The following is a 25,906-nucleotide window of genomic DNA, read 5'->3' as shown; positions in this document are numbered from 1 at the left end:
CCACATTAGAATCACAGAATGGTTTGGGGTGGAAGGGACCTTAAAGACCATCCACTTCCAATCCCCTGCCATGGACAGGGACACCTTCCCCTAGACCAGGCTGCTCCCAGCCCCATCCAACCTGGCCTTGAAACTGCCAGGGATGAGGCAGCCACAGCTTCTCTGGGCAACCTGTGTGCCCACAATGGCTGATGTACCACTCTTGCACCCAGTTACTCACCTGACAGAGCTGAGAGAGATCAGAGAACTGATTTATTTTATAAATCCTTTTAAACACTTTCAACACCTTCCCTGGAGAGAGGAGAATGAGCAGCTGAGGGCAGGAACCACTTAACCCCCCACAGCTGGGTTCCTTCAGCCATCTCTGCTGCTTCAAGATTAAATGAGAAGCAACACCTGCTACCACCTCTGTGCAGAGTCATTTAAAATCATGGCTCTTTTGAGGGAGATAGTGTTTTTACTGGCCATTGAGAGCTGGTGAAGCACAGCACTGACACAAAGGGTCACAGCTGGCTGGGCTGGGTTTACACAGCACCTGTGTGGGAATGTCACTGCAGGAGGAAAAGAAAAACAAGGTGGGATGGTTAAGAGGCCACAGGTACTGGTTTCATGGAGCAATTGACACTGGCTCCAGTACAGGTGATGGACATTTCTGACTGCCTGGGATGCTGGCTAAGCATTGCCCAGAGAAAAACATAATAGGAGACATAGAGCAAACAAGTTAAGAGTCAACCAGCCACACACAGGAATCACCTCTGGAAAATACAAATCACATGAGTTTAACCAGATGGTTAAACTGGGCTGGGTGCACAGAAGAGGGCTTGGAGTGCCTCAGCAAACAGGTACAAACCACTCGTGCTGCTCTCCTGGATGGTGGGTGCAGTGTCCAGCAGCAGGGACAGGATCAGGGATCAGTGTCCAGGATCAGGGACAGAACTTTGCCCGGGCATTTAGGCAGTGGGTCTCCTACAGCCCCTCTCCTCAGCATGCAGAAAGGTGCAAGGCATCTTCTGTGCCTGCACCATGCTGCCCCTTCGTAGCTCCACTCTGAAACACCACCTGACAGCAGGAAACAAAAGGGACATTTGTCCAGGAATCAACCATTACTTTAGTTGCACATGTTTGCCCGCAGCTGAAAGGAAGGGGAGAGCTTTAGGCTCCCTTCCCTTGACTTGTGCTTATGCTAAAACTTTGAGAATGGGGAACAAAATAAAAAAAATTGCATATCATTAAAAGGAGGTATATTCATGTTAGTTTGTGCTTGGGTGGAAGTGAGTGTTGTATCAGAGGGACCTCAATAACTGGAGCAGTCACTCCTCACTCTGTTGAGCTGACTATCAAAATGGAGAAACAGATAGGACTGATTGCTTTCTGGAGGGCTTTTTCCCCCTGAAGAAAGGAGAAAAGTATTTACTTGTGAAGGAAGCCAGGAACTGGAAGGGGAAGACTTTTCCCATCAGCCCAGCGCAGCAGAGCAGGGAGCTGGGTTGGTTTGCACAAGTAGCCACAACTCAAAAACTGAATTTTATTCCCCACCTGATTTTAGCTATACAGAAATAAGTTGCTCATGGTTAAACACCTTGCCCAGAGCCACATCTGTGTTGCCCCAGGGGAAAGAGAGGCTGCTGGTCATGGCCTGTGCTACCAGCCAGCATAGACTGGCTCTGTGTGCTCTGTGCTCCCGTAGGTGCCGTGTTCTGAGCTCCGGGGCAGCAACAGCGACTTCAAGGATTTCTTGCCATGCTCCTGCCGCCCTCTCAGAACTATTAGAAAGACAACAAGGATTCCACCTGGAAGGAAAGGAATGGTAGTTATTCACAGAAGGGAAGGTAAAGTGACAGGTGATGTTTACTCTAAGACTTCTCAACTCAGGTATTCTCTTCTGAAAAAATAAGGGTTTTTTTTCTCCTATATATTCTGTCCCTCTCCAAAAAGAGCAGGGAAAAAAGGTTCCACTAGCACTAATAACACTCAGCTTCAGCAGTTCAGCTTAACTCTGCAAGGAATAACGACAAGTTTTAATGAAATCATTCAGTAACTTGCTTTCCTACTCCCATTTACTCTCTACTCTCTGGAACTGTTTTCCACTTGGCATCTTTATTCACTGCAGACCCCACGGAAAGGATCATGTTGAGAAATTAGTTTCCTCTGTGCAGCACTCACACTGAAGCACAAGTAACTAAGCTAGATTAACTCTGAGTCTAGACTGAGATCAGGGCTGTCAGGAAAAATTACTTTTGGATTGGGCACAGACATGGAAGTAATTGGCAAATCTTAAGTAGTGCGACATTCTGTTCGTTTGTTTCTGGCAGAAGCATCATCAGAGAAAATTGATCTGAACAGAAGAGCACAAATCTGTCGCTGTGATGCAATATGGCCAGACAAATACACCCAAATTTCAGTTGTGTGAGCAGACAGCCTCATGGTAAACACTTGATCTGTGAGACCAGCCGTGAAAAACTCACGGGTTCCTGCGTGGGTTGTTTCCTTTCCCCTCTTTGCAGCAAGCTCTGGGAGAGGCAGGAATGCTGTTCCCTGACCCTCAGACTTGTTTATCACAAATGCTGGTTAATGAGCCATTGTCCCTCTCTGGGCAGGCTTTTCATATCCTTCAGTTTAATCTACTTTTTCAAATTAATACTCGCTTCAGATGGCATCTGTTTCGGCAGATTTTTGGACAACAGCCTGGCATGAGGGGATAGGGGTCAGTGGAGGACCTTTCTCATGGCTCCAAGCCACAGCTTGTGAGAACAACCCTCATCTGCTCCCTCCAAGCATTCCAGCCCCATGGAGACAGCAGTCAGAGGGTGCTGCTAGAGCTCCTGCAGACCCTGCTGTCCTTGTCCCCTCCTCAGCTGCCATGGGACAAGTGTGATGAGAACGCTGCTTTCTTGTTGGAGAAGCAGCTTTCCTGTGTCTTATTCACTGTGGGGAGTAACACATGCATTTAATCTTTCCTCCCTCTCCTTTTAACAACAGCCAGCCAAGTGGAGAATGGGTCTTCAGGAAGTACTTAAAATACACTTGAAACACAGAAACTGTGAATATGAGGCTTGTTGGATATTCTTTATCCTCTGATGGCTTACTCATCCCTATGACTTGGCTCTCTTGACACAAGATTCTCATCTCTGGTAGTGTAAGTGGTACTTAGGGATTTCTCTTCGTCTCTCTGGGCACAGGAGACAGATTCCTCCTCCCAGCTTCCTCATCTGCCCTTTTTGCAATCCACAGCACTAATAGTTGCTCATTTTCATCATAACTCTCTGATTAAACCTCCCCCCCAACTTTGATTAAAAACGAAATAACTCTATTTTCCCCCTTCCTAAGACTAAAAATGCATATTCATTGTTTTGGAATGATTATTCATGGTGCAGCTTCCCAGTTGGAAAGCTCATCCACTCATTAGCTTACCCTAGTGAGCTAATTTACAGCAGGTGGCATCTGGAGGGATGCTCCCCACACTCAGCAGCTCCTGACTCTTGGATACAAGGAACATTTGGCATCAATGCAACCAACACTGTATGAGCCAGCAGCTCCCCATTCTGCTGGATGCTGTGGCATGACTTAAGGCAGGAATACTTTCAGGAAACAAAGTCTCATAGCAAAAGGAAAGTGTCCTTTTTCCTACTTTTGTGCAGCCAAGGAATCCCTGTTTGAGGGTCCATACACATCCCTGCTTCCCAGGGACAAACAACAAGCTTTCAGCACTGTGCCACCTTCCTTCAGAGCAGGGAAAGGACTGTCATTGGCAATGAAAGCAGCCAGAAGGACTTTCATTAGAAATCCTGCTTTCCAGAAACACAGAATACACCACCCAGAGAGTGCTTGGTTCAACACAGCTGCAGAGGGGTTTTACCAGAGGCCAGAGAGGAGCCAGACTGACCTGCTGAGAAGGTGGCCAGGACGATGACGGTGGCAGGGGTCAGCTGGCAGGAGTCCCCTGCCTTGTACAGGAAGAGCTCCATGCAGTAGGTGGGCTCCACGCTGCCCCTGGGGCAGAAGGCGTCGGGAGGACACTTCACTGGCTTCACATCTGGGCTCTGCCCAAGAGAAGAAGTAACTCAGCACCAGCAAACTGCAGAAGGTAACCAGGGCAAAGGGAGGTAACATTTCATCATTAGGGGGGAAAAATAAATAAAGGAATGAGCCTGCAATCATTAAATTCAGCCTTGTCTGCCCCTGCAGTGTTAGAGGGTGGGGAAGAGCAGAAGGTGTTGTTACACAGCAAGTCCCTACCTCAAACCCCCTCATTAATGCACACACCATCCCCTCGTGTCCCAGTCAGAGTAGGCACAAAGCCACACTCCTGGAGTCACAATTTTAATCATCTCCCTGCATCAGAGCCCTGCCTATGTTTAAGAGAAATGAAGCTCAGATTACAAGAAAAAAGAAAGAGTTAATTGAAGTGTATTTAGCTTGTCATGGGACAGCTCTGGCTAGCACAAGCTGTCCCCAGCTGGTGGGGACTCACAGGGCAGTAGTGGTTTTCTGGGCACAGCTCACAGCTTTCCTTTCCCCACTGTAGCTGGTACTCTCCTGTCCTGCAGGCCTTGCATCTGTTGTCACTGGGGCCTTTGAATGTACCTAAACAGCAAATAAGCACAATATGAAGGTCTGAGACTAAACTCCAGGATCTTTGCAATTGCATATGGACTGATGAGCTCTCAAAGCCACGGGGAGAAAGAGCATTAAGTGCTCATGTGCATAACAAAAGCTGAGCCTGGACTTTGGTCCTGGTTCGGTGGCAAAGGGTCAGAACAGAACAAAGAGGGATAGAGGGATTAAAGAATATTTGGGGTCAGACCTTGGCAAACAGAATAGTGTGAGTAGGAGTATGTAGGAAAGGGGTTTAGCAGTGAGTTCTGGCTTCAATTTAGGGGAAGATGGGAGCTGGAGGTCAGCAGTGTTTCATCCTCTCCAATTCTGGATTCAAACACCTTTTCCAGCTGTTTGAAACTTGCTGAGCAGACTTCAAAGCACATCTCAGTTTCCCAAGCTTTGTGGGAGAGACAAGTCACAGAAGTTCCAAGTCTCAAAGTGGTAAAATGCTTTCCTGCACATTTAAAATGCAGTTTGGCTGTGAGACACCCCTGGGGCTGCCATAGGGGTGGCTGGAGCGCTGTGCCTGAGCCCTGCCCAGCCCTGCCGGCTCACCTGCGGCAGCCTGGCATTGTTTCAGACAGCAGAGGAAGGAGGGAGTACGGCCGTGTCCCTCACATCCCCTCCCCGTGTCCCTTTGCCCCAGGCTGCTCCTGCAGAACATCCATCTCTGACAGCAAGGCTGTGCTTTCCTCGGCAAAGGCACCACCACAAAGAAAGATGCTTTTTGCTTTTTGGGCTCCCAGCACAGCTCCAAGGCATTAACCAGCCTGGCGGGAAGGTCTGGCACAGGCACAGCCTCCACCAGCACCCAGCCAAACCTCCCGGCACTATCCCTCAGTGCCCGGGCACAGCTCTGCTCTGCAGGGCGCTGCAGCCCCGGGGCCGGATGAGAAGAGTCTGGAATGAGCCGCTGGAGCTGCAGCCGTGTTCCCGGCGGGCACGGCCTCCCTCCCGCTGCAGTTACCTGGCGGGCAGGACTCGCACCCCTCCGACGCCTCCTGAGGAGCCTCCTGTCCCCCGGGGCAGGACAGACAGGCCGAGCAGCTGGTGGTGCTGGCAGGGGAGAGGAGACAGGACACGCTGTAGGATGAGCATTTCCAAGACCAGCCCAGCCCACCAAAGCCAGCTCTTACAAACTGGAGTCTCCCAGAACCAGGAACCTTTGCAGTTTTGTGGGTGTCTGTCTCCAGTGCAGTTTCTCACACAGACCCACAGAATGGTCTGCGTTGGAAGGCACCTTAAGGATCATCTCACTCCAACCCCCATGCCATGGTCAGGGACACTTGACCAGGTTGCTTCAAGCCCCATCCTACAGCTGAAATGGCAGGTGACTTGTCTTTGGGCACTACACTGGTGGTTCCAGCTCAGTGGCTAAAAGAAATGCCCCCATCCCTGTCCATTTGACATCCTGCACCCCAGGAGGCTCCTTACTTGCAAAACGATCCTGGCTGGCAAGGCAGACAAAAAGCTGCATTTTGCTTGGAGCTAAAATAGCCTGAAAAAAGAGAAGGGTAAGGCTTCAGGATCCTGCCTCCACATCTCTGCCCCACATCGTTGTGAATGTGCTCATGTCCATTTTACAAACAACCAAACAACTCCCCACAAAATGCTTCAATTTGCATTTCAGGGCTTTTGGGGTTATATTTGTCAAAAGCTCTGAAAGAGCAATTAAAGTTCCCTGCTGCCCTCTGCCATGTTGATGGATGCATGGAGGGCTCTGGCAGATTCCCCTGGTGAATCTCACATCACTCAAAGCCATGCCAAGGAGACAGAGAAACCTGTCACCCTTGCCAGCACCACAGGCTGAACTGGAATGAAGCTGGAACAGGTGATTCCAGTGCCAACTCCCAAGTTATTCAGCTGGAGCAGATCTCTGGCCAGGGGAAACCTCTCTGGTCACCCCAGCCCTTCCAGGCCTTCCCCCACCCCTGGAAGTCTGGGGTGCATCTTCTTCCCTGTGAAAGGAAGGACACAAGACCCACCAGCCAAGATGCAGCAAAGCCTCCCTCCCCACACCACGAGGAGCAGGATGGGCAGGAGGACATGTACAGACTCTTCCCAAAGCACAAAAAGGAGTGAAGTGCCCCAAGGTGCCCAGGGGCCAGCAGGACCCAACTTGTGAGTCCCACCACACCACTAGGAAAGTTGAGAAAGCAGCACTTGGGAATTCAGGTGGGTTTGGAGGTGCCTGATGATGCACAGCGTGGTCAGAGTTAAGGTTCAGAGAGGAGCTGGATGTGGTGTGAGTTAAGATCTGCCTCAAACCTGGATTTGCAGCAGGCAGTGGAGGCTGCGGCAGAGCAGGATGAAACCAAACCCACCTCCCCTCTCCCTGCAAGGAAAAAGGAACTTTTTACATTTATACTTGCAGGATCTAGGGGCCAACCCCACAGACTCCCCTGTTGTCTAACACAGTGTTCAAATCTGCTGAGTAAAGGGAGTGACAGACCCCATCACTGTCACCAGTCAGATTTTGTTCCTCCCAAACTCAGCAAGTGACAGCCAAGGTTTAGGTACAGCCCAGCAGCTTGGTGGGTGGATTTTCAAAGGAACAGTTGTGCATGTTCAAGCAGGACCCCATTTTGGGTGCACAGGAGCTGCTGCACTGCATGTGTTAATTAGGGTTTTGCATAAGAAGTGCTGTTCTGTTCTGCGCATGCTGTTACCCCATCTGCAAACACATTGCACCAGGCTTGAGTGGCATTAGCCAGATGCAAAGCAGCTCCTTTTTAAAACCCCAGTTTTAATGTGTGGAAAATAAGGAGAGTATTACACTTAATATTCAGACTGCAGAAGATTGCTTAAATGAAAACAAAGATGCTTTAGACTCACTTTTGCTATCAGAAATAGAGAATATTTTGTTTCCTGACAACGCTTCCCCCTTGTGCTAAAACTGAATTTCACAAAACTTTTTTCCTGACTTTCATTGCACAGTTAGCATTAACTTGTTGCATAAACAAGCATGGCTGAGATCTGCTCTTTTCATTTTAATAACAACAGAATAGGGAAGAGATCTGCTGGGCTATTTTTAGCCTGTTTACCCTTCAGTGCTTTTCAGTTACCTGGTAATTGCATGTGCCCCTGGGAAAAAGCATCATGTGATGAAAATGCATTTGGGTTGAACACAGACCAAAGCCTACCTCGCTCACAGGCTCTGCAAGCTGCAGCCCCAGACTCATTAGCAAAATGTCCTGGCGGGCAGGGAAGACACACAGTGCTCCTTGGGAAGCTGGGAGGGAAGGGAGCAGAGTGGAACACAATTTTAGGTCACCCAAGCCTCGATCCACTTGGGGAAGACAGAGCAGAACATGTCACTGACTAGTCTAGAATTAGAGAAATTATGAAAAAGGAGTTCAGGCAGAAAAACATCAGTTTGAACTCACCTGAATGTTAAAGGTCCACTAAAAACCTGAAGTTCTCTGTATATTAACATTAGAGATGCATTTTGCCTGTGGGCAATATGGAAAGGGACCATCTGAATTGAAGGTCTTTAAAAATATGCTGTGGTCAGACTTAAAACCCTTGGATTAAGTCAGACTCTTCAATTCACTCTTGAAAATGGAATAGGGAAGGTGTTTGCTGTTCAGCATCCATTTCAAAAGGAGCTGCTCCATTGCTGGGAATCAGGAGCTGAAAAAAGGACCTAAACCACAGGCAGTGACCTGTGAGAGCCCTGACCTTAAACAGCAGGGACTGTGGGAAAAGGAGGGCAATATGTCAGACCTCCAGGAGGAGGGGGAGGAAATGAGGCAAAGGCAGGGAAAGAGGAAGCTTTTACATTCATCACTAACAGAGCCAAATCCCCCTCAATTCTTTATCAAAGGAATTTGATAACATACTCAGAGATGCTTTGGAGGAAAACAAGGACATGCTCTTTAATTCCCTCAAAAACTGTAAGGCTGCATGAGATTTGCACAGAAAAAAAACCACCAAAAACCAACAAACCAAAACCCCAAAACCAACTGGAAACAAACCAACACAGGGCCTGCACCAGCCAGAGCTGCTCAAAGCTGCAGGGAGGCCAAATTCTCCAAATACCACAGAAATGTTAAATGGTCCCATCGAAGCCCTGAGGCCCAGGCAGCCACCAGGAGATGGCCAGGCACACACTGCACCCCCAAGGTCCCCTCCAGATCTCCCACTTTTGGTCCCTGCTCTGGCACACACCAGCCCAGCACTGCTGCCTGACCCTCTCTGGTCCCTGGCCCTCTCCCACATGCCAAGAGCAGCAGCTCTGTGTGCCCTGGAGACTGCTCCTGGCTGCTTTTTAAAGCAATTTGGGGGTACATTTTTAAGGCAGGTCCTCACAGCACAAACTGCAAGGGCAGAGCATGGAGGGGAGCACAGAGGAAGATCCTGCTGGCACCTCAAACTCAGGGGCTGCTGCAAACTGCACAGCCAGGTCACCCTTGCTACAGCCCAGGACTGATCCAAATGGAGCTGCTCTGCAATGGACACAGTCCTGGGGGGCTCCTGCCACCCCTCCTGTCCTTGCCAGCCCACAAAGGACACAGCTCACTGTTTGCAGACATGGATACAGCAAGAGAAAATCTGATAGGAGTGGAGAGAGCAGCACATGCACGTGTCCCCACAGCCAGAGGATGCTTGTACAGCATCCCTGGATCAGGCAGCCTGGTGGAATTGCAAGACTGGGCTCCTGGCTGGGATGTCTTGTCAGCTTTGCCACACTATATCAGCTGAGGGTATTGCTTTAGATGCCAGCAACTCAAATGTAATGAGATGCCTTGGGGGCAAGAAAACAGGGATTGAGAAAGTAATTGGGCAAAGCAGGGAGATGGAGCCTGTTTGTCAGACATATCCTAGAGAAAAGCTGAGGAGATGAACCCGCACCTCACTGCCAGTGTCTCCCCACCACAAAACAACCTGTTCCCTCAGTGCAGACAAAAGGCATGAGGGTAAAAAAGGGAAGCCCACAGAGGGGCAGCCCTCAGCACAAGCATATCTACACCAAGCTTTCCTGATGAGCAGAATTTAGCCTCTGAGAAACAACCCTGGCAGCACTTTTCCTACAGCCCAAAGGAAGAGCTTTTTCTGTCTGGGAAGTGTTTTGTGGTTTATCATCCAGTCCCCATGCTCAGGGGCTCAGTCACTCACCTGGTGTAATACCCCTGTGGGCAGGGCAGGCAGGATGGTTGCCCACTTTGGGGCTGGTAGTGGCCTGGTGGGCAGGGGCTGCAGGCACTGGGGTCAATGCACGAGCCCCCCACGCAGCACGAGCAGCTCAAGGTGCCTAAATTGGGACAAAAAGTCAGGATCAGGATTGCAAGGCTTGACTGAAACCCCTGTGTCTGCCAGGACAGGTCACTGCCACAAAGGCAGAAGCTTTGGGATGCAGTTCCTCTGGCAAGGCACTCATAGAGGGTAGAAACTGCAACGTTCATGCTAATCGTTCATGTTAGCAAGCTGCAGAGCAGCCATAAGATGATCTAAGGAGTCAAGGCTATCAGTGTGGATCTCCAGTAATTAAGCTGACTGCTTTTTCTTTCTTTAATTTGAGGGGCCAGGAAAATTTTCCTTGTTTTCCCCCCAACACACAAAAAAAAGAGACACACAAAAAAAGAAGAAACCAATATAGTTCTTTAGATTACTGATAATTTAAGCTTGTAGGAAGCAGAACTGATGAGTAAAGCCCCAGAGTAGAGGATCTGCCTTAAGCAGTAAGAGCTTTTCTTTGAGCACAGGTACCATGGCATTCCCAGCAGGCAAGTTCTACCCCTCTCTGCTCCACAAAACCAATCCCAGCCACACAGAGGAATTGGGTGGGATCTATTGCAGCTGCACCACCAATACAGACAATAGGAGAAGGCCCTGTCAAAGATCCTTCATAAAAGGGAGGTGGGAGATAATTCCTGTCCTCTGCAGATTCACCCTAAAGCATCAGAGCTGCTTTTAAAAAGTGCCCTGCAGTGCAGGGAATAAGCAAAAAGAACATGGCTTGTATTCTGGAGAATTATTTTCTTTTTTTGAGAATTTTTTTTTGTGGGATGGAGTGGTGGTGTTTGAAATCAGAACCCAACCATGTTACAACAAGTAACTTCTGGGAAAGGTTATATTATGCACTGCTGACCACAACAGAGGTTGATCAAGTATTTTCTCAAGGCCATGGAAAAAGGCTGTCTCTATAGCAGAGATTCTCTTTCAAACATTGGAGACAGCTGGAAATTGACCTTGTATTTGGCCCTGGAGCCCAAAGTGATGTGCTGCCAATAAATCAAACTGTACTCGCCTTACACTTTGTGCCACAATCTACTTTGTCACACCACTGGGGAAGCCTCAGAAGGACCAAAACACAGCACAAGGCCAGGAAAGGCCAAGTCTTTGATTTCAGAAGGGTGAAATGAATTAAGTCCCTCTCCTGCTGCCCATCCAAGCTTCCAACACAAGAACAAGTGCTGGCTTCACCACCCCTGACAAACCCCTTTTCCTCTAACGCAGAAGGCGGGCGCAGGGATCCTTACCTTGGGTGGGGACAGTCCCTGGGGGGCAGGGGGCACAGGCTGTCACGTTCACTCTGCTGCAGTTGGAGGGCTGGGGGATGCTGGGGAGCGGAGCTGACGACGGGAGCCATGGCGATGTGGTCACTCCTGGAGGGGACGCTGGGGCACTGCTGGATGTGGCCGTCAGCGCTGAAGACACCTCAGAGGTGGCCCTGCTGCCAGAGGTGGGGACGGTCCCCGTGGTGGGGGGCAGAGTCTGGGCAGGGGTTTTTGTGCTTGGATCAGCAGATGGAGCTGCTGTGGATGCAACAGGGTTTGCAGAGGTTGGTGTCAGTCCAGCTGAGAGTGTTGCAGGAGCAGCTGGGGGAGAAGAGGCCGTAGCAGTGGTTGCACTGGGAGTTGTTGGGGTGGATGCAACTGGAATCTCAGTGCTGCTTGCACTGGGAGGTGCTGGGGTGGATGCAACTGGAATCTCAGTGCTGCTTGCACTGGGAGGTGCTGGGGTGGATGCAACTGGGACCTCAGTGCTGCTTGCATTGGGAGGTGCTGGGGTGGATGCAACTGGAATCTCAGTGCTGCTTGCACTGGGAGGTGCTGGGGTGGATGCAACTGGAATCTCAGTGCTGCTTGCATTGGGAGGTGCTGGGGTGGATGCAACTGGGACCTCAGTTCTGGTTGTCTGGCCTAAAGCAATACCTAAGAAAAGAAAAAACATAATTAGTGGCTGAATTATTGATCTCCCTTTAATAACGGCTTCTCATTTAGGTCTTTATAAACTGTTTAAACCATGGATCCTTGTTTGATGTCCACAAACTCCCCTCTGCTGTGTTTCACTACAGAGCAAGGATCTGAGGTAGCATCTGAGCATGTCTGGCGCATGAGAGACTTACCAAGGAAATAAATTAGTGGGTCCATGAGGCCACAAATAAGTAAATGCCAATGTCTGGGAGGTCTGACTCATGGGTGTGAGAATTGCCTGAAACAGTCCATTTTGTTAGCTCCTTGAGACTGTTTACTCTGAGATCTCATGACAATCTGATTTAAGATTGTTAAGATTGAAAGTAGCTGACTGCTTTATCCTATCTCCCTTAAACAGATCAGCCAAGAAAAGACATGGGCTCAGGGCTTTTTAAAGCTGTTCTTGTGGTACATCCAGTAACCAGAAGGGAACCTGTGGGCCAAGACTTGCTTTAATTCTGAAATCCCTCATCAGAGTGAGGATTGCTGAAATCTATAGAGAATGGAGGTGTTACTGCAGCTCAGGTTGTTTTTCTGTGATACAGTGTGGACTGGATCATCTGCTGATGGAAAGCAGCAGGTTACTGTTGATTTAGCAGTATGGAACTAAGTAAAGGAAGAAAAGCGAAACCTAAACAGGCAGCTCCTGCCCAGAAGCTGTGCCACTAGCTGGGTTCAGGAACTCAGGGAAGGCAGGGATTTCCTCAATATTTACTGCAACTTCTGAAAACACCCAACCTTATACAGCACCAGTAGGCAGCTGGAGCTGATACTGTGGGGTGTAAATGCTCTCTCAGAAGCACACACCTGCTAAGCCCCCTTGCCAATCCATGCCCAGTGGCACAGAGAACACAAGGACTCCTAAGAAATTGGTTTATGGTTTTCCAGGAGGTCAGAGTGCAGCTGACACCCAATAGTGGGATGTTGGGTGACAGCACAAGCTGTCAGGTGTCAGACCTACATCCCTGCAGCCTTTCCCCCAGCCCTGATTCACCCTCAACCTTTCTCTCTTAATTTTGTACCCACCATGCAAAACCAGGAACTGTGGGCACCAGTGCTCAGCACTACCATGGTACAAACATCAACATGCAGACCAAGCTGATGGCAGCTCCTGTTAAAGTTCTGCACCAGGATCAGGACACTGGATAAAAGAGTCTTTATAAAGTTGTGATCACATGGAAAGAGTTTGCTGGGAGTGCTCCCTCCTGTTGTTGACTGCCTGCTTTGTGCCAAAATCCATCATCTTGGTGTAACTACTGAGAAAAGCAGATGAGCACCCAGCTATCTGGGCCACTGCTCGGGTTTTAAAGAATTTACAGAACAGTCCGAGTTGGAAGGGACCCAGAGGATTGTGGGCTCCAGCTCTTAAAGAGAATGGCCCATATGTGGATCAAACCCACAACCTTGGCATTATTAGCTGTGCCAATAACGTTCAGCACCAACTGAACCATACCTCATTTTCTTGCTGTAGCCCTAAAACAGAGACAGCAAATCTAACAGTGATCATTTTGTAACACACTGGTTTGTCCCAGGCTCAAATTCAAGGGACAGAGGTGCCAGCATTGGTCCAAGGTAGGGAGAGCAGCTCCACGGTGCCCACACAGGACACTGCTACCGCGGCCAAGCCTCCACCCAGAAACGAGACACACAATTCCCCTCATCTGACTCCTGTGCCTGAGGGGTTGAAGCCAGTCTGCTTGCTTTTTCCTCACCTCTGGCAACAAACTGAGATTCATCCTGAGATTCATTAAACGAATCCTAACGTAAACACTCGCAGTAAGGTAAAGGCAACGTCAAATTCCCAGGGAAAGCCTTTCAGAAGGACCTCTGAGATCAAAGTCTGATCTCCCACAGCTCCTCCTGACCCCAACAGCTCAACTCTGCCAGCCAGAGACACTGCACAGGTTTCAACAACTTGGACTGCCCACAGCTGGATGAATTTTGCTGCTGTTGGGGTTTTTTAGTTAAATATGCTTCATTGGTTGGTTGGTTTTAATGTCAAATGGTGGTGCTCTTAAGAGGAACTTTAAAATGGAAAGTAGTTTTCCACAACACTTTACCAAAAGTAGTAAAGTTGTTCGCAAAACTTCAGTAGCTATCAATAACCTTCGGTAGCCAGTACTTCTTAATAATTAAACAACTTCTGGAGAAAAAAAGGAAGTCAGAAGGCTGAAAAAAATAGTTTTGAGCACAAATAAAGTGTTTGTGTATTTTACCAGTCATAGTCAGTCACAGGTGTGAAAAAACAGTACTCAAACAACCTCAGCTTCATCTCTCCTGCACTTACACTGTCTGTCATGGAACAGCAATTTTGTTTTCTAGAGCCTTTTTTGTGGGTTTTTTGGGATTTTTTTGGTTGTGTGGTTTTTTTTTGTTTTTTTTTTTTTTTTGTTTTTTTGTTTTTTTTTTTTTCTTCTTTAAGGAGCACTATGAATCACCTGAAGTATCTCCAGGGGAACTTGAAGGATGTGTTATTTTGCATGTGACGCCTTGGTACGAACAGGAGCCTTGAGGAAGTCAGGGAAGGATAGAGAGCTGATCTTTCCCAACCTACCACCAGGCATCCTGCTCCTTGGGGTTTAAGATAAAGCCTCTGCAAATCTTCACTATGGAGACTAATAAAGCTCTATTTCTTTCTTTTTTTTTTTTTTCCTTTTCTTCCTGTAAAAGCAAATTTTTGTATTTACCGCGCGCATCCCACTTCCAACACTGCCCGTGTTTCAACGCTTCCTTGCCGCCTTCCCCCAGCCCTGCCCACAGCCTCACCCCATGGTGAAGCCCAGGGCTCCCACAGCCCCTTTATGGCTTCACCCCCTTCTGTGCTCAGCCAGCAAAGAGAAACCCTGTGTCGGGAGGACTTACCTGTTAAGCACACCATGGTTAAGCTCCACAGCAGAGGACAGAGCCAGGCACTCATTTTTCCCTGAGGAGTAACACAGCCTGTCAAGAGGCAAGATCAGCAGCTAATGCCCTCACCCAGCTGCTCATTCTCCTCCGCTTTGGTGCCCAATTTTGTCACCTGACTGATCATGTGGCTCAGTCAAGTCATCCTGGCCCCAACAAAGGGGGGTTTATATTGGGAGACTGCAACAGGTCAGAGAGGATACGGCCTCCCCAGAGCAGAGCACCCACCAGGCACCCAGAGGAGCAGATGTGCCCTCACAGAACTGCAGCAATCCGTGTGAGGAGCGCTCTGGAGGAAGTGATGGGCTCCCGGGAAGGAACGGGCAGAGCAGCATGGGAACCCCGCCTGGCTGCGGGCCAGCCCCCCGTGACCTCGTCAAGTGAGAGGATTTCATTTTTTAGACCCACGAGATTTCCTGAGAGAAGAGAAACAAGAAAAACAACCCCCAGAAGACTTCCTATTTTAACTGGGGCCAACCACGCTGCAGCCTCCGGTGAGCACAGAGCTTTCCCAACCAGCATTTCACTCCACCTCCCTCCCCCATTGCCCCCACGGTGTCCAGCTTGATGCATCAAGTGGTTATCAGAATCAAGCTCACAGATCCTGATGATGATTTTGAGGAGAGAGCATTAAGTTTAATGGGGCCCCACCCCATTTTCCATGTGTTTCAGTGTCTGTACTGCCTGCTGGGCCACCTGAGGACACAGATGTCCCCATGTTTTCCTTACCTTGCAGCCCTGCTTTGAAAGTTCCCCCCTTTCCCTCTGCCCCCACTGTTCAGCAATCAGCATTGCCAAGCCCCACTGTGAGAGGATTTCCTTTAGCATTCAGCTGAATGCCACATCTCACATGCCACCTCTTTGCCCAAATTGAGGGAACAGAGGGCTACTCATACAGGATTGTGGATGCTCCACACGCAGCCCCCACAGCTGCACATTCAGTGAGATCAGGCCCTGTCATGCACTGCTCGTGTCCCTTGTGTTCCAGGATCCTCAATAGGGCCCAACATGATGAGCCAAAAGCAGCCTGCTCTAACACAAACCCTCAGGCTTTCCTCACAGTGGCCCAGGTGTGGTCAATTTGGGGCCAGGGACACTTTCTTGTCCTCCTGTCTCTGGCAGTGACAGTCTGCCTAACCATCCTGCTTCATGGTAGCTGCATGGAGACAGGGCAGCCTCCTCTACTCTGCTGTCACCAGTTTGGGTGGGTGCAGGTCAGCCTGTGACCAGCTGGCTCCTAACACAGTCAGATACAACCTTAACCTGAACTGATGACTGCCAAAGTGATCACAAGCAAGACATCAGGCTTAGCCCTGGCAGCCCCTCAGAGATGCTGCCCAGCGGCTCTGGACAAGGCAGGGGTGGGTTGAGTGCTGCCCCTTCCCTGCAGGCAGGAGAGCTCTCAACATGACATTGCTCTGCTTGGCTTTACAGGTTGTGCAAGCCTTTGCACAGGATGTTTGATCTCAGTCTGTGTAAAGAACCTGTTCCACCCAGAGCTGTGCAGGGCCATCCACTCCCCAGTGGGCTGAGACTCTGCAGTGAGAGACAACAGGAGCAGCATTTGAGGATGGAGCAGCTCTGTGCACTGGTAAAACACTGCCAGCAATCACCCAGTGAGATTTATCCTGCTAGGGAAGCTGGCAGCAGACCAGTCCCCTCCATCCCACAAGCTGCACCCCCTGGCTAGTGGGGAGCTTTCCCACACTCCCCAGTCCCAGAACCACGTCACACATGGGCTGAGCAGCTACAGCACTCATGTACACACTGGAAAAACAGTTCAGAACTGGATGTGGCAGCACTTTCACTGTCAGTTTCAGCCTAACACATGGAAGAGAAAGGGAAATGGTGCACTAAAGCCCTTCCTGTACCCTCAGAGCCCCCTTTCTGGGTGAGCTACCAGAGCCCAGGTGAGAGATGGGAGAGGCTGCTTTCCTCTCAACTGTTTTAGCAACTGGGCAAGCTGGAAATACACTTCTGATGGGGAAAAATCTAATGCCACTTCAGGGCAGTACAAACAGACAAACTCATAAACTCCTGACCTGCCTGGGCCTGTCTCCATTGAGATTAAATGCTTTTGCTAGCTGGTTCACAGAGAATAAAAAGCAGTGTCATGGTTTATCAAAAGTGATGTCCTAGGCTGGCACAGGGCCCTGATCTTGTCAGCTCTGTTGCTCTTCCATAGTTGGCAGACCTTGTGTCCCCAAACAAACCAGTTTCCTCCACCCTCAGAGCTTACAGGGCAGAGACAGGAGCAATGATGCTTCTCCCAAGAACACAGCATCCTGTGCAAACACTCCAGCAGTTTGTGCCAACTCCCTGGCCTTGCCCAGCCTGGAAAGGACAGCTCTTGTCCAAGGCTGTCCTACTCCATCCCAGCTGAGCAAGCAAAGGATGTGCCATTAGAGGTTTCATCTGCTGAGGGCAGATGTGGATTTCTGAGCTTCCCAGGCTTTAGAAACCCAAGGACCACCACAGGGCTCTGCATTAACTGCCTGCAAGTCACCTGGGCGTTAGATACCCAAGTGATCTGTTTACAAGCAGAGCTGCCTGCTTAGTGAGAAACACCGAGCAGGAAGACTCTCAAACAGCAGCATTCTTCACAATGTCACCTGTGACCTGCCACTGCCTCAGCTTTTGTCAGCTGGGATGTGACTAAGTGCTGTGAGGGTGAAAATCCCCAGGTGAGGCCCCACCTGCAGTGGGGACAGCGCAAAGGAGAGGAATGTGTGAGCTGACAGCAGGCTGCCACATCCATCAGCCTGAAAATGGTAGGTCACTAGGTGACTCCTGAAGGTCAGGAAGGTGTTAACTACAAGCAGAGGAGAGCAGAGTGGTTTGGCTTGACAGGTACCACTAAATATCATCTCCTTTCATCTCCCTGCCATGGATAGGGACACCTACTAGACCAGGCTACTTCAAGACTGATCCAATCTGACCTTGAGCACTTCCAGGGATGGTGCAGCCACAGGTTCTTTGGGCAACCATTTCCAGTGCCTCACCCATCCTCACAGTTTTTTCCCCCTAATAACTACTATAATCCTGTACCTTTACAGTTCAAAGCCATTCCCCCTTGTCCTATCACTATGTGTCCCTCTCCAGCTCTTTTATAGACCCTTGAGGTAGCAGAAGGTGCTGTAAAGTCTCCCTGGAGCCTTCCCTTCTCCAGGCTAAACAACCCCAATTCTCCCAGCCTGTTCTCATAGCAGAGGTGCTCCAGGCCTCTGAGGACCTTACTGGCCTTCCTCTGGACTCAGATAATTTTATCCTTGTATTCTTAGGCTCTGTCCTGAGTTATCCACCACTACTGCACTGCTGGTGTCCTAGACTTAGCAGACACCTGTTAGAGTGGCAAATGACTGCCATGCTCCAAGGCAGGCAAGGTGCAGCAAAGCTGTCCTGTTTGCATGACTCTAGGAACAATGTGGTGCTTGGTGTGCTGTAGTCAGCTATTTGACAGGACTGTGGTCTTTTGGCAGTGTTGCTGAGCTAGAAACTGGGGGTAGACTGAGCTGCTGCTGCTCGGAAAGAGCAATATATTCAGGCAAAATGCAAGCTGGATTCTGACAGGGGCTTTTTCTTGGAAAAGACTTTTCTTCAAGCAATATAGGTTGTGATTCCTACCCAAACCTGGCTGTGTGTAGAAGAGGTACCAGCTGCAGGTATCATTGCTCCTCCACAGACAAAAAAGCAGAAGCACTCCTGACCCCCCTGGGATGCATCACCCATGGGCTGTGCTGGGAAGCAGCAGTGAATCCAGAGCCCTCTTTTAGGTGCAAGGTTATTCCAAGGTATATTCACTGACTCCCATAAAACAGGACAGGTGTCCAGGCTTCAGGGATGCAGGTCTAACAAGCAGTCAACAGCTTTGCGCCCAAGAAACTCCTACAGAGGTGAGGAAAAAAAAAAAAATAAACCAAAGCAACACCACTATTCCCAGAGAACACACAGAGTTTTCTGCTCTGGACGGCGAAACCTCTTGGTGAGCGAACGGCCACGCGATGGCACCACAGCGCTGGGCAGGGGACACCGGCACGGCCGGGCCGGCACCAAAACCACCTCACCCAAAACCAGCCTTTGGGAGCGGCTCTTCCCAAACTGCGCCCGCAGAAACCTCCGGCAGCGGTGGCTGTTGTGGAGGTGGAATAACGAAACCCACAAAAGGGAGCTGGAGGAATTTAAGTAAAAAAGAAGTTATTACAGTCACTTTGAAACAAAAACGTCACACCTCTTTTTTTTTTTTTTTTTTTTTTTTTTTTTTTTTTTTTTTTTTAAAGTGTTTCATCTGTGTCGGGGTTTAGAAGGAATAATAATAAAAAGAGCAGAGCTAGCCAAAGGAAAGGGGACAGGTGTTGTACTGCAGCAAGGAGCTGATGGTTTAGCCAGCCATAACCATATACAGAGGCTAGAAGTTTATTTTCTCACAAGCAGCACAGAACATTTAATTCTTATTTAGTCCTCCCAGCAGTTATAAAGGTGATCATAAATGGACCAGTGTCCATTGGGTGTCATTCAGTTCTAAGGACACAGTTCAAACCCAGCTGGTACTTAAGGCAGAACAAGTGCAGGGAGTGTTGTCTGTGCTGTTCATGACTGCAGCATTTGGAGGAGGGAAGGAGGAAACACCTTCATTGAGCACAGCTTGGGTCCCCCCGGACAACAGCTCTGGATCAATGCAGATGATCACAAAATTTTAGCACAAGACCAGCTTGTCATGCCAACTCTCCTATGCCAGGAAACAGCCAATTGAAAAAAATAATTTTTACTGAAAGATGAAAATGAAAAAGGAGAGAGAGACTATGGACTCCTGTGACACCAAATGATGGGGCAGGCACTAAAGCCAAGGTTACATGCTAGTGAGGGGTTCAATCAACCATTCAGAGAAACCAACTGCTTACTGTTTTCATTAAATTTTTACCAGGAAGGAATAAGTATATTATAAAACCAAACACACAGGACCACATTCTGAAAGCCAAATAAAGGAATCTCCCCAAGTTCCTCAGGAAAAGGTCTCAGAATCCCAGAATGTTTTCAGTTGGAAGGGACCTTAGAGATCATTCAGTTGCAACCCCCCTGCCATGGGCAGGGACACCTTCCACTAGACCAGGTTGCTCCAAACCCCCATCCAACTTGGCCTTGAGCAGTTCCAGGGATGGTACAAGTGTCTTGAAACACAGCAGGTTCTGGAAACGCTCTGGAAACAGTTCTGGAAACATTTACTTTAGAACAGTCAGGTTTTGCTTCTTGCCTCATTTTCCCTTTCCTGCTCTCAGGAGAGCCTGTACACACACCTGTGTGGCAGGGAGAGGAGTGGGGTCTGAGATGTCCAAGCTCTGTCTAAAGGCACTTGGAACACAGGACAGCATTTGGCACAGGTTTGTCCAGGCCTGGAAGAGGTCAATGTTTGGCCCATCATCAGGGTCCATCATTTGGTCCATCTTAAGGGCTAGCACTAGAGCAACATCCTAAACATTAAATCCCCTACAGCCTTGTACCAGCTAAGCCTCTCCAAAGTGTCAGTGGCACAGAGACTGTTAAAAACAGCTGGGTCTGGTTCTGCCCAGGCCAGCCTCAGCAGGCAGGTGAAGTGACACATTCCTGTTCACATGGAGTGTATCAGGGTCTAGGCACCAGGAAATCTCAGAGAGCAAGTCCCCTATGAAATAACAAATGAAGTGTGGATCTCAACCTCTCCTAAAGCTTTTGTCCCAAGCATTCTACCAGAGCAGCTGACCTGGAACAGAATTCCCTTCCTGGCTATTTGATAAGGTCGACTTGACACAGAAAAGAAAAACTTCTGACTATGCCTGGCACCGCCCCAGCACAGGCAAGTGGAACAGAGCCATGTCATACAGCTGCACATAGGGAAATTGGGATAAGGCCAGCCACACATCTCCACATAACACTGTAAGACAAACCTTCATGCTTATCACAGAACCAGACCCTAGGAACAGTACATGAGCATGGAAACAGTTTCTAAACACCCACAACAAACCCCACGCTAAAAACCACCAATCCCAAAACACACTCACCTTCTGCAGCACTCAAACTGAGAGAAGCCACCATTGCTCCAATTCAGATAAAGGCAGTGTTGAAGAACAGGGTTTATTTCACACTTCCATAATCCATCCACAGAACCTGGGCATGGCAGATGTTCCTCACACCATCAGATCTCGGCACAGGCACACCCACACACTGCAGACACATCACCCAGGGCTCACCAGCTCTCAGTGAACCCACACACAGAGCAAGAACAGGTATTGCAGTAAATCTACTCACAAATATCCTAAACCAGGAAAACCAGCACTTGTCAGCTTTGAAATGCTAACTCTGAAATGCACCTACAGAAACAATGCCACAAATCTGAAAGATACAGAATATCAGGCAATTTGGCTATTTGGTCTCAGGCTGGTGGTACCACTGTTAGTACAATGAACAACTTGGTTATTAAGAAGAGCATCAGTCCACTTCCTTAGAAAATCTAAATTTTTTATTATACATACTGTATTACACTGAAAATACGTACCCAAAGACAGAATATTTTGAATTTACATCTGTACAAAAAAAACCAAAAACCAATAGAAAACATAAGGGCTATGCTATAGATGTGACATTTTACAAAATGACAGTTTTTGTTAAAGGCACCAGATTCCCAGAGGACTCTGGCTTAACATTTTTTAGTCTTTTTTTTCCAGTCAGATCTTACTATGAATATGTGATTCACTCTTAAACCATGTGATGTCGAAGTCTCAAGATTCTTTTATCTAGACAAGTGGTCTGCACTTTGACACAACTTAGTGAGAGAAGTGACCAATTCCACATGGAGATGTCAAGCAACTACCAAAGGCTCCCTCCACTGTATCCAGGATCCTATGGTATTGAACTGAAAGATTAAATGGCAAAGCCAGCACTGAAAATCAGATTAACCCACAAAATACCAGCCCAATACTAGAGTGTTAACTGTACTAAGCCTAGACTGGATTGTATGGAGGTAACTACAAAGCATTAGAGTAGCAAAAGAATGAACAGAAAGATGGAATCTGTGATCTCAGCATCCTTCTTGGGCTCCCTTTCTTCATTACACTCATTTCACTCTTTCTGGTCTTCACGGCACACGTGAAAGAAAATGGAGCCTTCAGAAATCTAGCACTTCACTATAGGACAAGCTGTTGAAGAACCCTGGGTAAGATGAATGTATTCTTTCTCCCCTAAAAACAAAGTCTGGACAGGACAGGACATGGAAAACACAAGCCACTTTCCACTGCTTCTTTCTCCAGTATTTCATACTCAAATCAAAGAACCTAGTTCATATCATGCCTAGGCTTGCACAGACAGGAGCTTCTCTACAAGCAAGGGCAAGAGAGACTGGGACATCCCCTTGATGAGTTGCAGTTCAAGCCCAAAGTTCTTAAATTTGGGCTTGCTATTTCCTAAAACTTCATGCTTGGATAAAGGCATGAGGAAAGCACAAAAGCAAAGCTTTAAGAAAACTCTGAATTACTTCTCTGGTAAACTCAGTACATCTGCAAGTCATTCTAGAGTAAAGAAATGCTTTTGTTTAACCTTACAGCACACACTGAGCCTCACTGAATAGCTTCACATCCAAGTGACTGAGTATTCAAGACAAAAAAAATGTCAAGTTCCAAGGTCAGACTTTGTACTGTATGTAACAATTCCAATATATTGGAATTTCAATTTGAAGTTTCCCTTTCTGATTTGTCTGGCATTATTCCTACTTTCAGAACATGGATTTGATGATTTCATTCACTGAACCAAAGGACTGCATGTAGTTTAATTTCTCACTGTATCATTTTAACGATTTTGCAGAAACTTCCCCTTTAGGCATTTAAATACTTTATAGATTCACAGATCAAGTTGAAGTAATCCTCTCGTATTAAGGGTCATAAAGTGACTTAAAAAGATTAATTTTGCAGTGTTGTCTCATCCTAATGAGTTAACAGAATTAAAAATATACTATAGTTCTACTTAAAATTTCAATTTATTGCCTATGACTGACTTTAGACAAACAGGCCTGGAGACCAACTGCACTATGCAGCAATTACAAACAGCAGCATGGTTAAGCTTCCTACATACTACTGCACTCAAATGACTCCACTGCATTCTAGAAGGGCTTCTTGAAGAGCAGAGGGACAGCTATCTCCTCCCAAAGCACAGCTCTGAAATGCACACTTCTGTGGCCCCAGAAAGTTTATTCAGGGACCACCATTAATCTCAAGGAAGTCAAAAGAGCCACCACACAGCAGCTCCTGACCACGACTGAACTGCACAGGTCTTGCATCAACAGTTCACAATACATGACAGTACATGCCCCTCAAGCCAGCCAATTTTCTAAATACTCATTTTTAACAACTGTATCTGATACTTGCAGCTCATCTAGCAAGCAGGAACAGTTAAGATAGAAGTATCATACACGTGTACCAAAAACTGGTCATCACAAGGAAACTTTAAAGTCTGAATGCAGACAACAAAAGGAATGTCACTTTTCTTTAAACCTTTCTCCTAAAAGATGAATACTTTCATGTCCTATCATTAGCCCTCACTGTGTAACACTCTAAAACCAAATAAGTTATAACCATAACACATTCTACTAAACTTCTAAAAACTAAAACTCACTACTCACCCTCACTTGTCAAGCTGTTTTCTAGCTGTTTAAAAAGAAAAGTTGGAATCAAAATTGCAGTCTACATTGTTTCTGAAATGGGTAATTCTGGGGAGGACAGCCCTGATGTGACAGTTATATGTGAGCAATTTTCATACTAAAACATGCACAATACTCTGTAATAGCAGCAGTTACCATCAAATACCCTGCCTGTTACAGGAGCTAGAACATTCTGTGTATTTGCTTAAATAAAGTTAAGAACTCTACACTTTTGGTCACATCTTAAAACACTGCAGAATACAGGGCATTTTTTAAAATATTATTTATACTTGCCCTGTCCTCTTGGGTAATTTGATTGAAAAACAAAGATTAAAATGCAATAAAAAATTCCCCAATAAAAAAAGATTCTAATCAAACATCTAAATGTCTTTATAAGTATACAAGTGTACTGTGGGATTTGGTCTGCTTTTTTTTTTTTTTTTTCAGAAAAAAGGAACAACAACAACAACAAAAAAGCCTCATTTAGCCCTAAAAAGTACCTCCTCAACACATCACCACTCTGTTCCTCATCTTTGTATTTCTTCTTTCTAAGCAGCATTCTCAACCAAGCACAGCTCCACACACAAGTACTGGCAGAAACCAGACACTGAATTCAAGACTCCTTCAAATGATGAAGCTAAGTTTCCCAAGAAGGACTCTCCTGACTTATGCACATAAATCCTCTCAGAAAACGCCAGCTTTGCTTGTAGCATTAAAGCCAGATTACACCAGTGGTATGAACACAGTTATAAAGATAAAAATGTGCTTCTTCTAGCAGGGGACAAGTACAAGGCACATTTATATGCCAATATAATTGTGGTCACATTAGTATTTATACGGATAAAGCTACACTTTATCAGTATAAATAAGAACCACAGCTACAGTCATTAAAAACTTTTTGGGTCTGGGTTTGGCAATCAAGCAGCTTTTGACTGCTCAGCCAAACATACATTAATAGTTCCTCAAGACAACAAAACTACTTCTACTCAGATGTGTCTCAGCCATTTCTAGGGCCATTTTTAAATTAAGCTCCAACTGGTTTTGAGATGTAGTTGTTTCCTTTCCTCCAGGTAAGTTATGCTGTGCAAAGGGCTTGTTATGCAAGAGCCATAGATCAACTTCTACGCCAAGACTCCTATGGCAAGAAATTATCACTTCCAGGCAGCAACAAGACACAGTTACTTTTATAATTTGGATGGATTTTTTTTTCAGAATGTTATGATACTCAGTTTCTGTCTATCTCAAATAATGCCAAATAAAGACTAACTCATGCTGGGCATGTACATTGACAACATAGAGAGTTAACAAGATGTAGGATATGGGGTAATAATTAGTGAAGTGGTTAAGGCTTATGCTCCCCAGAAGGCCCCATGGGAAAGGCACAGCTGCAGGCTGGACAGGTGGAAGCTGGCTGAGGAGTGAGATGCAGTCAGGAGTGAGGAGAGAGTCATTGAGTGACAGCTGGAAGTGAGACTGTGACTGGCTGGGGGAATGTGCGGACAGCACACAGCAGGAAGCTGATTGAATGATAGGACAAGTGGGCAGCAGCACAGAAGCTGAGCCAGCCAATGGGTGCCTTCTTTCTGTTATGTTCTGATAGGTCTCAGTTTGGTTTCAGTTATGTCAGGTTGAGATTAAAGGTTTAAAAGGATGCGATTTCTACAATAAAGTGATTTTCTTTGAATGCGTAAGGGGGTCTGTGTCGCTTTGTTCCCCACTGCTGGCTGGCCCAAACAGGGAACTATAAAGGTGGTGCAGGGTGTGCGGTCCACTCTGGTAGCAGCTCCCACTAGGTCAAGGAACCGGCCAGGCAGGATCCGGAAAGAGTTTGGGAAGGAACTTGGGAATTTAAAGTGTGCACACCTCACTGGGAGGGTGAGAAGACCAGTGGGAGAAAGTATGGGAGGTGGAATATCAGGGGAACAAAGCAGGAGCTTGAACCAGGCCAGGCAGCTATCAGCAATCTATTAATATGGCTGATGTGAAACTAAGCACCCTGCTGGACTGGGTGTGTAATCAAGTTAAAGATTTTCCCTTTAGTGGGCCCCTTTGATCAGAAACCTCGCAAGCAACAGGGCAGAGACGTTGATATCACCAGGCATGGCGATGCTGAAGCTTGTGAGCACCTCGCAACATGGGGGACAATCATGGCAGCTATTAAAGGAAGTCACACAAATGTCAGCCATTACATGGCTTCGGAAGTTAATTCCCCTGAACCCTCAGCACCACCAGAACCCATACACGACCCCAAGATGGACCCAAACCCCACAGAATTCCCTTACCCTGAAACTAACCCAAGCCCCATGGAACTGCCTTACCCCAATAAAAATCCCTGCGTGGTTGGCCCCTTTGGCGCAGAATTCCCACATCGCGAGCAGGCAGCAGACTCACTTCCTGCCCAGGATGGCGATGCAGTAGTCCAGCATTGGCAAAAATGCTGGGAGGCCACCATGAAGGAGGGCGACTTGGCAGTCCTTTCAGCCTGCCCAGTAATACAGGCACCGAACCAACGTCCAGCATACCGAGGGCTAGACTATAAAGAACT

At 47.6% G+C, this 25,906-nt stretch overlaps 1 protein-coding gene across 6 annotated transcripts; it reads right to left on the bottom strand.

Moving 5' to 3' along the window:
* Nucleotides 1–90: 90 nt before the first annotated feature.
* Nucleotides 91–14,974, bottom strand: LOC128806155 (mucin-2-like). Of its 6 annotated transcripts, none has more exons than XM_053975524.1 (10): nt 14,661–14,974; nt 14,353–14,459; nt 11,082–11,756; nt 9,718–9,853; nt 7,743–7,831; nt 6,034–6,097; nt 5,567–5,655; nt 4,472–4,584; nt 3,884–4,040; nt 91–1,059 (listed from the first exon to the last, which is right to left on the bottom strand). In XM_053975524.1, exons 2-10 carry the CDS (start codon nt 14,360–14,362, stop codon nt 905–907), a joined length of 1,488 nt encoding a protein of 495 aa, XP_053831499.1. In that variant the 5' UTR covers nt 14,363–14,459; nt 14,661–14,974; the 3' UTR covers nt 91–904. The 6 variants fall into 6 exon arrangements, with proteins under 6 accessions (XP_053831499.1, XP_053831496.1, XP_053831495.1 ...); XM_053975521.1 differs by lacking the exon at nt 14,353–14,459 and having other exon boundaries at nt 14,661–14,721; nt 14,931–14,968; XM_053975520.1 differs by lacking the exon at nt 14,353–14,459.
* Nucleotides 14,975–25,906: the final 10,932 nt, after the last annotated feature.

This window comes from Vidua macroura, chromosome 4, assembly GCF_024509145.1.
Source record: "Vidua macroura isolate BioBank_ID:100142 chromosome 4, ASM2450914v1, whole genome shotgun sequence".
NCBI classification, from domain to species: Eukaryota; Metazoa; Chordata; class Aves; order Passeriformes; family Viduidae; genus Vidua; species Vidua macroura.
This window is presented reverse-complemented; position numbering and strand designations above follow the sequence as displayed.

What these genes read in the sequence shown, in the direction of transcription:
- LOC128806155 (XM_053975520.1), bottom strand. Translation starts at nt 14,715, where the DNA reads ATGAGTGCCTGGCTCTGTCCTCTGCTGTGGAGCTTAACCATGGTGTGC. An exon ending in CAGAAAACCACTACTGCCCT is followed by an intron (nt 4,041 to 4,471) that starts GTGAGTCCCCAC and finishes TCTCTTGGGCAG; the next exon opens with AGCCCAGATGTGAAGCCAGT. An exon ending in CCTGGCCACCTTCTCAGCAG is followed by an intron (nt 1,060 to 3,883) that starts GTCAGTCTGGCT and finishes TCCTGCTGTCAG; the next exon opens with GTGGTGTTTCAGAGTGGAGC.